This window comes from Trematomus bernacchii, unplaced genomic scaffold (assembly GCF_902827165.1).
Source record: "Trematomus bernacchii unplaced genomic scaffold, fTreBer1.1, whole genome shotgun sequence".
Classification (NCBI taxonomy): domain Eukaryota; kingdom Metazoa; phylum Chordata; class Actinopteri; order Perciformes; family Nototheniidae; genus Trematomus; species Trematomus bernacchii.
This window is the reverse complement of record NW_022987821.1, coordinates 5,996,767-6,009,792: the sequence shown is the minus strand read 5'-3', so window position 1 is coordinate 6,009,792 and position 13,026 is coordinate 5,996,767. Positions and strand designations below refer to the sequence as shown.

The following is a 13,026-nucleotide window of genomic DNA, read 5'->3' as shown; positions in this document are numbered from 1 at the left end:
TTTGTGTTGAGATTTATTTCTATTCACTTTCTTGCAGGGAGTTAGATTGATCCCACTTTCATATTAGCTTAGCATAAAGACTGGGGGAAAGCGCACCTCTTATGAAACTGGTAGATTTCAGACATGTTTCCAAACAGAACGACCCTCTTGCTCAGCAGGGTGCTGGGGATGAGGTGAGCCATGGCTGGGTTCTCCATCTCCGCTGCATAGCCCTGGAGTTAAATGTCACATACGTTAGGTCAATGGATTTGCTGATATTTAGGATATATGCATGTACTGAAGTGACGTGACAAACACTCACCTCCAGCACGCACAGCAGCTCCTCCACATAAGCTCTCTCCGTCTCCAGAAGCTCATTCATCACGTGGCTACAACACAGAAATACACAATAAAAACTTAGTTGTTTTCTTAACAGTTGATTTTTACTACTATTTTATTTATATATAAATCAATGAATGTATGTTTGATTCCTCTCTTTCCGCCCTTAGACCCTTACCGCCGAAGTACTGCCAGGTTTTCCTCTTCTTCTGAGAGAGACACATGTCTAGTGCCACCGTTATGTATGGGAGACTCCACCTGGACACACACACATGTATTAATATGGTTCTGCCCAAACATCTTTTGATCTTTTTAAAACAACAATTACCTCTAATGGATGATCCAAAACTAAGACAAATATATTAAATATTTACCCTTTTACAGATGGCATTATCAGCCGAGTATCTCCTCTCTTTTCTCTGTTGATCTGAAGGAAAGGGACAAAACAATTAGCCATTAGAAGAGCAGAGTTTTAAAATATAAGTCTTCCTTAATTATATCAGTCTATCTAATGATCCAGGCTTACTGGGAGAGGAGAGCGGGGACTTGACTTCAGGTCTGGGAGCGACTGGCTGGACGGGTCTGGTCTGTTTGGCGGCGAGCTTCTTCAGGCTGACGCGTCTCTTCTCAAACATCTCCTGGACCGAGCTCTGCTTCTGGAACACCTTCTCTACCTGATCCTGATGGAGACCAGACACAGATATTACAGATATTACAGATAAGTCACTAAAACCGTTACAGGTAAACATTCCTGCCCACTGCAATAACTCTATATAACAGAGAACTCTCTGCTCCATAGCTTCTCTTGGACTTAAAATCACACTGTACAGTTTACATTTATATTCAATTTAATATTGAATAATCAATTTCTTGCACAATTAATGTACATATACTGTAATATCCTGCATTATATTTTGTTACTGGAAATTTGTATTTCCACATGTATATTTTTTTACTTTTTAATGCTATTTTATTTCTACTTCAGAAATATTTTGGATTGTTTATTTCCAGTGTCTTTATTTCTCTTATGTACATTGCCTTGTTTTCTTTTTGCTGCAGCAACGCAAACATTTACCAAATTGGGATCAATAAAGTACTAATCTATCTATCTATCTATCTATCTATCTATCTATTTACTGTATCTATCTATCTATCCATCCATCCATCCATCCATCTATCTATCTATCTATCTATCTATCCATCCATCTATCCATCTATCCATCTATCCATCTATCTATCTATCTATCTATCCATCCATCTATCTATCTATCCATCTATATTACAGTAAATTCACTAAAAGGTAAACTCATTATAATTGTGTGTGTAAAATCCTCTTCCTACGGACCCTGAGCTGAGAGGTGATCACCGCCTCGTACTGGCAGCAGATGGCGCTGCGGTCGGTGAGCGTGTGCAGCGACCCGGTGTCCAGGTACCGCTCCAGCTCCTGTAAAGCGGCCTCAGCTCCATCTTGAGACTGACAGCGGTCCACAGGCTGGCTGGCCAACAGGAAGATGCCCTCCTCACACCACCGAGACGCCTGGGAGCAAGAGTATTATAGAAATTAATGACCATGGCAAAAGTTTCTCAATAATAATACGAAAGTTTAGTTTAGTTTATTTGTTTATAGCGGCGTGGACAGTCCCCATTGATCAACTGTCACACAAAACTGTAAATGGGGCAGCTTTAGCCAACATGGCTAATTTCCTACATGGGGATGTTGCCAATAAAAAGCTAATCTAAAAAGATGTGTATTTAGCTGTTGTTTATAAATGTTCTTCTTGTATCACTTAACAACATGTACCTTCTCCAGAGCGTGGTGCAGCTCCATGGCTCTGAGCAGGAGGCTCTTCTTGCTCCTCAGGGTGCAGCTGATCTCCTCACACACTCCTCTCAGCTCGCTGCACTTCGGCCTGATGGAGTCCTCGGCATAGTGCGAGTTTTCTATCAGCCGGTCACCTTCCCCGGCCAGGGACAATGCGTGGTCTAGTGCGTCCTTTAGAAACACATGATCAGAATATACTTTAGGATACAGGACATCAGTGGACGATCAATTTATCACTGACAGTATAACAGCCTTCACTTGTCCTCTAAGCAGAGTGGAGTGTTCATTACTTAATGCTGCACGGAGGGGGACATTTACTGTCGTCGTAATTGCAAATTATCAGGGTTTTATTTCCACATAAGAAAATGTACCATATGCTAAAAATGCAAAGCAGCATCTTTACATTTTAAAGGTTTTATTTTTATAAATATGTGATATTATGAAACATCATAAGGTGCTAAGAATGAATGGTTACATCATAGCTGAGATTGAAACGAAAAGGCTATTATATTTTAGTCCAATCCACACGCCCACACAGGTGCCACCTCTACATTTCACAGTCTTTCTCACAGCTAGAGAGAGGGGGATGAAGCAGGGCATATCATTGATTATATAATCAGCCGTATGGCTTCAAGGATGCATCAAAGGTAAAAGTGTTGAGCTTGTGTTTTCTGTCCCACGTGAGCTGCATTATGACATAGAATTGTGCGTGTGTGTGTGTGTGTCTTACACAGGCTTTGTCCTCATGTCCGCTGAGCTCTCGGAGGACGTGCTCAGCGTGGGCGGGGCTTACACTGACTTCAGAGAAACCAGACAACCGCTCCGATGTCACGTCGAGCTGAGTGCGCACCTACCAGACACGCACATGTTATAAGAGCACACATTTCATGACTTGTTTCTGCAAAACTACACTTCCCATAATTCCACTCACTTCACGGAAGTGCTTCTCGAAGTGGCGCAGCTGTAAGCACTGCTCCAGCTTGGTGCGGTGACGCTCCCAGAAGTCATCGAAGGCTGTTTCTGTTTCATCCAGCTGACCCAGGAGTCTGAGGGGAAAGAGGGAGGATTTAATGATGCGTTCAGGGACCACTTCTTTATCTATGTATGTTTCCATTCATCTTTTCCTCTACCTCTGGACAGTCGCTAAGTTTTCCAGTTCATCATAGGTCATGGTGTATTCAGGGTCCGTCTGCAGAGGCTCGTTTATACACTCCAGCAGACGCCCCCCTTGAGACAGCGCCACCTGTAGGTCCTCCTAGAAATCAAACAAATGATATTTCTTAACACTTCTGCGACAAAGAAAATCACCCCAAATATATATACATGAAAATTAACAAAATCAGAGAAAGAAGGAAAACAAAGAGGGACATCTGGTTGGTTGACATGTAAATCTGACCTTCATTTCGTCCTTCTTCTGAGAGTGCGTGTGCAGCAGGGCGGTGGTGGCCTCGGTATCGTTGGGTAATTCTGTCTCTGCGAGCTCAGTGCCAAACGCCTGCAGAGTCTGCGCCGTGGTCTTCACCATCAGAGCGAAGGCCTCGATTGCCTGTGGAGGAGACGTTCAGGTGCCGATAAATACAGGTTTAAGTCTCTGATTGACACAGTTTGAATCCCAGCCTGCTCCCTTTAGGCTTTTGATCTTCAAAACATTTATATATTATTTAAAAAAGATATGTTTGTGTGTACGTACAGTGCGGTGTGAGATCCAGCTTTCATGGGAGTACTCCTGCGTTCCTCCCAGCTCTGTGGTCAGTTGTCCCGGGTCGATATAGGCATGGAGCTCAGTCACTGAACTCAGCATCACCACCTTAAAAAAAAACACACAATCCACGGATCATGAGGCACGGTATGTCCTCATAAATCAAAAAAAGAAAAGAAGCAAAGATAGACTTGTCATACCTTCATTTTGAACTCATCCCTGTTGTACTTGAACAGGAAGTCTGACAGAGTCCTCTGGAACAAAGTAGTCGGACGCAACACCAGAACCAAGTGTAAGTTCCCTGGAAATGAACCCTGAGAGAGAGAAATGAGAGGGAGAAGAGTTTTAGTAATCTATTCATATGTATGTCTTTTAATTTGATAGAAAATGATGTGGTAAAACAAGATCAAGTGGAGTGACATGCATCAATTTATATTTTGGAATCAGGTCTTTACTGCTAGTAGCCGCAGATGCCATATCTGATTTGATTGATAGCTGCTTTTTTCTCTTGAATGCATTCATTTTTCTGCAGCAGAGGTATGAAGTAAGCCCACTTGTGTAACAGCTCCCTCTGCTGCAATCCTGAACATCTACTCAATCTGCTACAAATCTTCACAGTTGTTCCCTTGTTGCACTTTCCATCTTTCAATCTGTCACGACAAGGTAAATTAGTCCTGTGGTTTAGGGAGTAACCGCCGCCTCCGTCTCTCCACCTCCACACATTAAGAGGTTAAGAGCGGGGAATTGCCTTCACACAGACAACAGCCCAAGAGGCCACTCAGCTGAAAGGCTGTACGGTTATTAGTCTTCCTCTAAAACCCTGGGTGAATTGCTCCACCCTGTTAGGCATCATAAATCGATGTAGGGTGACATGTACACACACACACTCTCACAAACACAGGGGCAGAGGCAAGCCGAGAGATGTTTAATTCAATTTACAAACACACCTGCAGTCACACAGAGGCCAACATACATCATAGCCATGAAATGCCTGCACAGCGTTGCCATGGAAACGCACAGAGCGAGATGGAGAGTGCATGATGGGATGTGAGCGATGATACAGAGGAAAGCGAAAAATAGGAACAAGATAGGAACTGATGTCTGTTTCTGTGAAGGAGGAGTCATATGGAAGTGGTGCTGCAGCTCCACTCGGTTATTTTTACACACACACACACACACACACACACACACACACACACACACACACACACACACACACACACACACACACACACACACACACACACACACACACACACACACACACACACACACACACACACACCACACACACACACACACAACACACACACACACACACACACACCACACACACACACACACACACACCACACACACACACACACACACACACACACACACACACACACACACACACACACACACACACACACACACACACACACACACACACACACACACACACACACACACACACACACACACACACCACACACACACACACACACACACACACACACACACACACACACACACACACACACACACACACACACTGATGGAAGAGCCAGGTTTTTGTAAAATTCATCGTTTTTCATCATCTCCAATTTCCATCCAAACTGACAGCATATTTTAGATTACACCACATGAGCTCTCATTATCACCTGCAGTTTTAAACGTTAGTCAAGACTAAAATGTAACTAATAAGTAGAATAATCGTAATTTAGCCCTTTAGAAATATGAAATGTATTGTTATTCTACCAACAACACACCATACAAATCACAACAAGCAATACGCCTGTAATCTGAATCAATTTAATTCAATAAACCCTGAGAGGTCATGGTTTAATTTGTGCCTCTGCATTACCATGATAATACACAATCTGCTCAGTGCACCCCCCCCCCCCGACAGATGAACACAGCCATGCTGCTGAGCACACACACACATCCCCTGAATACACACTTACACACACACTTCTCACAGATGAAAAGAAGCGCACATAAATAAATGATTAGGGATTAGAATATCATTTTCTGTTGACCAGGGTGATTTATATTCTTCCAGGGAGGCATGTCCACTAATGACATCCATATTGTTCTCCTGGGAGTTGGATAGCGCCCGCATCAAACCCAATAGTCAAACCCCCTCTGCTTATATGCCTGCTTTTGGACATGAAAGTGTCACATTATGACAAAGAGAAAGACAAAGGCTGCAAACGGCTTTCCATCTTAAAAAACACAAGCCTTCTCCTTGCACCAGGTGATAGAGCTGTCTCTCTTACAACCCTGCAGCAATGTTGTTCATGCTTCAATGACCGCATATTTATTTATCTAAATCGCAAAGACAGGCTGCAACATAATCCTCATTTAACTGCAAAAGCATGTGGATTCAACCCTGTTTCCTAAACTACACTATTTAATAAGAGCATCACAATTAAGTGACAACATGTGTTGCTTATTCCATGGTGGCTATAAACAAGTGGTCCGAGTCCATCCTTTATGTAGCAAATCACTGTGTACAAGATAACAGGTACATGGTGAGCATCTGTGCGTGTGCCATACAGTAATCTGTTTACATGACAATACTGGCCAGTCCACTTTCTTTTATCTGGAAAGGAACCAGCTAATGGCAGCGGGCGACCTTGAGCGGCCTTGATCAGCAGTACGCCTCACGGGAAGACGAACGACCTTCTTTCTCCAGTAAGGCTGCGTGTCATTGGCTGGTGGACAAAGCAGGCGGTGCCCAAAGAGGACATCCACGCCTGGGGATAAAAGTGCGGGGTCTGAGGAGGAGAGCACCACCTGCTCTTCATGCCTTCAGGTTATAACGCTATCAAGGACACAATCCTGCTCAAGGAAACCTGCAAATGATCTATGATTTTGAATGGGACTTATATTAAAGGGGACATGTATTATTCTACTTTTCAGGTTCATACTTGTATTTAAGTCAAGACTACTAACCTTCTGTCTGAAAAGCTCTGTTTTCACACCTGTCACTTTCAGCCAAATCTGCTGTTATTGGTCAGAATAGGACATCTGCTTACATGCAAATGAACTACCTGTCTCTCAATATAGGGTTTAAGACTGGGAAGGAAAGGGTGTTATTTTATCTTAGCGTTATAATTATATATATTTTTCACATTTCACTTGTTTTATTGTCATCAATGTGAGCAAAGTAAAAACATCATTGGGCTTAAATGGGCCAACTAGGGTTCTTGAGAATAATAATTAGATTGCTGAATCAAATTCAATTTCTCTTGTTTTTATTTCTTTAAGACAGAGAGACAACCCCTGATTGGTTCCCTGCTATCAGTGCAGCCCAGAGTCCATCAATGTCCCTTTCAAAGACATGGACTGAGCCAATAGACTGGAATAGGATAATAAACCTGGAATGGTCCATTATTATTGGCGGGGGAGTGTGTTCACTGTGCAGCTGAGTGTGTGTGAGTGCATGTGTGTGTGTGTGCAGGTTAAAGTGACTTGGTGGAGTCATTATGAAGCAAGGAGCTTCATAATGGTTTATTGTTACAGTGGGGATAGTTTCTCAGAAATGCCATGGAAAGACCATTAGATTTGATTATAATCAGTGTGTGATTAGCATATATTAGCATACATCTGCATATATTGGACATGCTTAGGGGTGTAATACAAGAAAAGCATCTTAACAACAGATGTGCAGGGTGTGGTGAGCTGGTTAATTATGGTTTGAAGAGGGTATAGAGGACACTTTAGGAGGCTGTTAGAGGGAGTTTAAACTCAAATATATCACAAAGGCAGTCTGGTAGCCTCACCCTAACCACACTTTTTATTTTGGGACCAGTTTCCTTTTTTATTTTATGAATCCTTCATACTAAGGTTGTCAGAGAGCAGCAACTTTGATTCTCAAGTCTGTCTGATGTAAATCAACTTCTCCACTGCTCAGACTCGCTGACGATTTACTTTCCTGTTCACAATTCTCTTTCCTCTCTTCCTCTTTCCCCCAGATCCCTCCTCTGTCACTCTATGCTGCTTCTTCAATTCATCATCTCAGCGAGGGGTAAAAGTTTCACACTGCTCAAGAAAAAATAGGCTACTAGGCTAACGGCACTGTTACTGAATCAGACTAATGGCACAGTTTGGATGTCCACGTCTAACAGGACTGCATCTCATCCCACACACACTGTGTTCACACGTTGTGAGACTCCACCACCCACGCTAGCATAATAATACGCTATTTTTAACCCCCACCCTGCTGGTTCATATCAACATATTCTACCGTACAGGAAAACACACACATACATAATGTACAGTTTGTACAAGCTAGCAAACTGAAGACCAACACATCCATTACTCTAAGTGGTGACAAACCAAATTACACACACGGCTAACACCAGCAACTACAGACCGCAGATCTGTGTTTAAACAAGCATTACCAGTGTAGAGTGATGCACACACACCACAACAGCCATTTGTAGTCATCAGTTGTACATCATCAGCAAATGATGCACACAAACAAACACACACTTACTGCGATGCGGAGCAGGGTAGTCCTGACGGCAGCCCATCGGTCCAGTCGCCTGTCGATAACCAGGATGAAACCCACTCCTGATGCTGCAACGCTGCGGGAGAGAACACAGTGTTATTACACAAGGAAAACACTTCTTATATATGTGTGTGTTTGTATGCAGGTTTATATCTAGCCTTTAACAGTTGTTAGACAAGTCAAGGAGAGGATTGAGGAATATCAATCAAGCGTTATCATAACTGAAACATAATAGCATATATCAAATGATATATAAAATGACTAGATTTCACTGGTCTTCATGAGAGCAGGATATATTATTTGGGTAATAAAAAGCAATGCTGCAAAAGGTTATATCTTTTTTTATTTTTTGGCACAACTGTCTGTCGCAATCATCTGTCATCAGTGATGATTATGAGAGACCCTTGTGATTACCATGGCAACCTTGGCTCTTTGACGATGTGTGTGTATGTGAAAATCTTGCCACTCAATCCACAGGCACTGCCATATGTAGCAACCTCATTAAGCTAGTGTGTGTGCGTGTGCGTGTGCGTGTGTGTGTGTCATTGTGGGTGTGTGTGTGTGTGTGTGAATGCAGTATTTCCGGCACAGGTCCTGCTGGACAAATTGACATGCATCCTGACACCTAAACACACAAGTAAAACGCACACACACACACACACAGTCGGGCCAACACTGCTGAGTTGGTCCATCTGGTCGTTATTATTAGCCAAATGTCATCGTCACACACAGATATATTCAGTAAAATGTACACACTACACTACCCAGAGAACGCTGCGGCATCAAATCCTCAATCCATCTCTACTGGAAAAAATATTCAAAACCATATGAATGGAGCCGGCGGAGGAAAATCTTGGCATTCAACGACACACAGAACAAATCCCTTAATATCCCATTGTTAGCATCCAATAATAATCCATTCCTCCTCAATGTTATTCCATTGTTGTCAGTGTCATATTCCTGCATCCACAATCATTTGTTTGCAGCTTGCGGATGGAAAGAGGTGACCGCTCACATCCTTAAAGAGCATCTCCCTCCTCCTTCCCCTTCTCCCTCTGCTCCTCCACCACCTGCCTCCCACCCTCAGCCAATCAAAACCCAGCCCTGCATCTTGCTGTTCTGCCACAGCCAATCAGAGCGCAGTGTGCCGCCGATTGGCAGCAGGGTGCAAATAGCTAGTGGGGAGAAAGGGAGGGGACTCAGGGGGAGGGGGGTGGGATATGAAAGGTGATGAGCCACAAAAAAAAGGCCGCCATGACACACACACACACACACTAGTAGATTTGTGTATAAGTGCATACATCTCCATCCATTCTCCTCCCCTTAATGATGTGTGTGTATGCATGAGTGTGTGTGAGAGAGGAGTGCAGCGCTCAGCAGTAACGGAGAGGTTAAAGGAAGGGGAGGAGGGACGGAGAGAGGGAGGAGAGAATAAAGGAGAAAGGGCAGAGAGAAGAAAAGACATGTATATAATGATTTGAATTCAATTATAATGAACTGATGGTGTTAGATAAACCAACATCTACTGTAAATGATTGTATTGGATTATTGTGGTAGTTTGTTTTGAAAAAAAATCCATCCAAATCATCTGATTTTAAGCGGGAGATTTTTCTTCCTGTTTGCAAATCATAAATGTTTTATTCCCTGGTCTCTCAATCTGAAAAATGTTCTCCTGCAGTCGTCCATTCTTTCTTTTTTTATGTATTTTCTGGCGCTATCCTTGTGGCAGCAGGCGGTTAGTATTGTGCTGACATCTCTTGGCTCCATGAGGTATTGCACCTGCACAAATTGGCCAGATTTTCCTCACTGTTTGTGTGTTGTCAAACCCAATTAGGCTGCATAAAAGATGGTGTGTGTTAGCGTGTGTGTGTGTTAGCGTGTGTGTGTGTGTGTGTGTGTGTGTGTGTGTGTGATGCTAACCTGGGGACGCTGCTGAGGTAGCCGAGGACATTTTGGACTTCCTCCTCCTCCAGCTCGCTGAAGTCTGGGAACTCTGGTAAGACGATGATGGGGTTGCCATTCATCCCGCGGCCCCCTGGAGACGCAAAGGTCAGGGAGACAGAAACAGACAGGTACATATTGAAGGTAGCTCCCAATTAAAGATCAAACAAGTGAAAAATATTGCATTTATTGCCCTTTTTCGTAGCTGTATCATCAGTTTAGAAACATGGTCTCTCTGAATTGTTTTGTTTTCATGGATTTTAACGTCTGTAAAATCCCAAATAGGTGTCCTGGAACTTGTTAAAAACCACTTATGACCATACAAAGACAAAATAATCAAATCAAAAGGGCCTCACACACACATTATAGAGGCCTTCTCAATCGTTGGTGGGTCAAGTTGCAAAGCAGATCATTGTGGTGATGAATTATTCACATGCCGTCACTCGCCAGGCATTTTCGTCATGGTAACCCAACACAGGGCCCTAAGTGTATGTTTCTGTGTGTGTGCATACGCTTTTCTATGTGATCAGTTGCTTGTGGGAAGATTTATATTAAAAGTGTTCATGAGAACTTTAGGTTGCATGGTCGTTTTCTTTTTACAGCATGTGTGTGATGACAAAAGTACAAATAAAGCAATTAAACTTGAAGGAAATAATCCGAACAAAAACTAAACTTTGAAATTGTGTTGACTAGGAAATGAAGGTGCTGCGTGAGAAGTGACACATCTTTCGCAATGAAATGCAAGCCACATAGAAACAGGTTAAGAAATAATAATAATCTTTTAAATTATGCCACTTTAAAGTCTGCACACTGAGCTTAAGTTGAGCTATTTCTGGAATCTGGATGACAAATCTGTGTTAAATTTGCAAAGACACACACTCACTTGGATTCAAGCTATAGTCACAGCAGCATGCAAACAAGGCGTTGAAAATACTTTGAAAATGAAATATTTTAAAATCGTATTGGGGCCTGGCATAAGGGTCAACAATAAAGAGTGCTTGAGTATAGTATCTTCCCATGTTATTGAACAAAATGCAAGAAAAACAAAACCTCCTCCTCGTAATGTATTCCCTTAGTCCAACTCTTGCATTATGTTAATAACCCTAATGTTATCTATCCTTAAATAAAACCCACTTCAGTTTACTCGAGTGTGTTTTTGCACCGACAACCCAATTCTCTAATCTAATCTAATCCATGCTGCCTATTTGGAAAAAGACCTTGCTGGGGTTACTAGTTCATCCTGAACTCTACTTCACTTTTACACTAACATAATAACTCAACAGTAAAACATTGTTTTGTTTAATTAAATGTAATAAGCTCATTCAAAATCCTGGGTCTAATTGCACTAGTAGAAAGAAAGCTGTCACTGAATTGGATTATTTGAGAATCTCTTGCAAGCCCTTAGCCCTACTGTACAATTACACGAGAACAACAGATCATATGTAAACTGTATTTAGTTCCTGTAATGCCCCTACATATGCATAAAAGTCAGGAGGGACAGAAATGAAACCCACCTGGTAGGATGGCAAACTGTTTCTGGAGTTCAGAGCCGATTTCTGCCGCACACAGAGTGCCATCCTGAGTCTGCAGGATGTCATCTGGAGAAAAAGACAGAGAGCAGAAGATATGTTTATTAGATGCTAATGTCCCCACACATAAAACTCATCGTTATTACCACTCTGTAAAGTTTACGGATAATAATATTGCGCTTGGCTAACCATTGCAGTTTAAAACCAGGCTGTGGGTAATGTGTTGTGGCTGATGTGTAATCATCCAGTGTGACTATTATGTTCCGTACAGCCAACAGCTGACCTTTTTTATCATAGAAAATTCAATCAAGTGTATATAATATAAATGTGATAATATAAATGTGTTGTCCAACTATGTAGCAATCACTGGCTTGATAACCATTCCCAGCCTTGTTGTTACACAGAAATACCCGTCTAAGATCCAATTTAAAAACGTTATTGTCATACAAATGCCAAATAGCTACAGTGTAGTTGCTGGATATGAAAATCTGAGACTATATTCATTCCAGGACTAATTCATTTGTTGTTTTTTCTTATATCTGTATGGTCTCATCTGCTGGAAACAAGAAAAGGAAGGGGAGGAAATCCGGAAAGATGGTCATGAATGAATAAGAATTTAAAGAGAGGAGAAAGCGATGTAAACTGGGATTGGATTTGCTCCTCTCTCTGGCCATGATGGATTATAGTAATCTCATTTACCCTCTGAGACATGTGCAGACATAAAAATATACGGATAAAGAAAAATAAACCCCCTCCTCTAGCCATTTGGATGTCAAACACAAGGACAAGAATTGTGTACAATCGTGTGAATAAAACTGTCATGTTAGCGTGTGTAAAGGAGCCTCACTGTGAAGTCTGTGTGTGTGTGTGTGTGTGTGTGTGTGTGTGTTTGGGCATATAGACAAAGGCTGGCACTGAGTGGTGTGAGGGTATTGTGGCAAGGTTTCAAAGCAGTATGGTTGAACTGGCAGTGAGAGGCATTAATTATCATCTAAGTGCAAACCGAGCAAACTGTTCATATTTATAACAAATAAATAAATAAATTAATAAAAAAGGAGAGCCTACGACAACTGCACCGTTTCACAGGATATGGCTGTAATTGTTGTGAAAAAAAACATTAAGAAAAGACTAATCGACAGACCTTTTATACCTAAATATTTAAAATCCCCCTGGTCTCATAACTGTGTTTTCTTACTGTTATTTCACTTTGGCT

General features: G+C 42.0%; 1 protein-coding gene across 7 annotated transcripts in view; it reads right to left on the bottom strand.

Moving 5' to 3' along the window:
- The window catches only part of LOC117499178 (guanine nucleotide exchange factor DBS-like), a 37,529-nt gene that overhangs the window by 7,101 nt on the left and 17,402 nt on the right, over positions 1-13,026 (bottom strand). For all 7 annotated transcript variants that reach the window (XR_004557674.1, XR_004557675.1, XR_004557676.1 and 4 more), the window contains 16 exons: positions 11,799-11,882; positions 10,264-10,378; positions 8,329-8,419; positions 4,040-4,153; positions 3,831-3,947; positions 3,537-3,686; positions 3,271-3,395; positions 3,072-3,186; positions 2,871-2,990; positions 2,120-2,311; positions 1,664-1,855; positions 845-998; positions 693-745; positions 497-576; positions 302-368; positions 97-212 (listed from right to left, as the gene is read on the bottom strand). Coding sequence is in view for 4 of the 7 variants with exons in the window: in XM_034151527.1 (XP_034007418.1) it covers positions 97-212; positions 302-368; positions 497-576; positions 693-745; positions 845-998; positions 1,664-1,855; positions 2,120-2,311; positions 2,871-2,990; positions 3,072-3,186; positions 3,271-3,395; positions 3,537-3,686; positions 3,831-3,947; positions 4,040-4,153; positions 8,329-8,419; positions 10,264-10,378; positions 11,799-11,882 (1,885 nt within the window). In the remaining 3 variants the exon portion in view is untranslated. The remainder of the gene's footprint in view (positions 1-96; positions 213-301; positions 369-496; positions 577-692; positions 746-844; positions 999-1,663; positions 1,856-2,119; positions 2,312-2,870; positions 2,991-3,071; positions 3,187-3,270; positions 3,396-3,536; positions 3,687-3,830; positions 3,948-4,039; positions 4,154-8,328; positions 8,420-10,263; positions 10,379-11,798; positions 11,883-13,026) is intronic.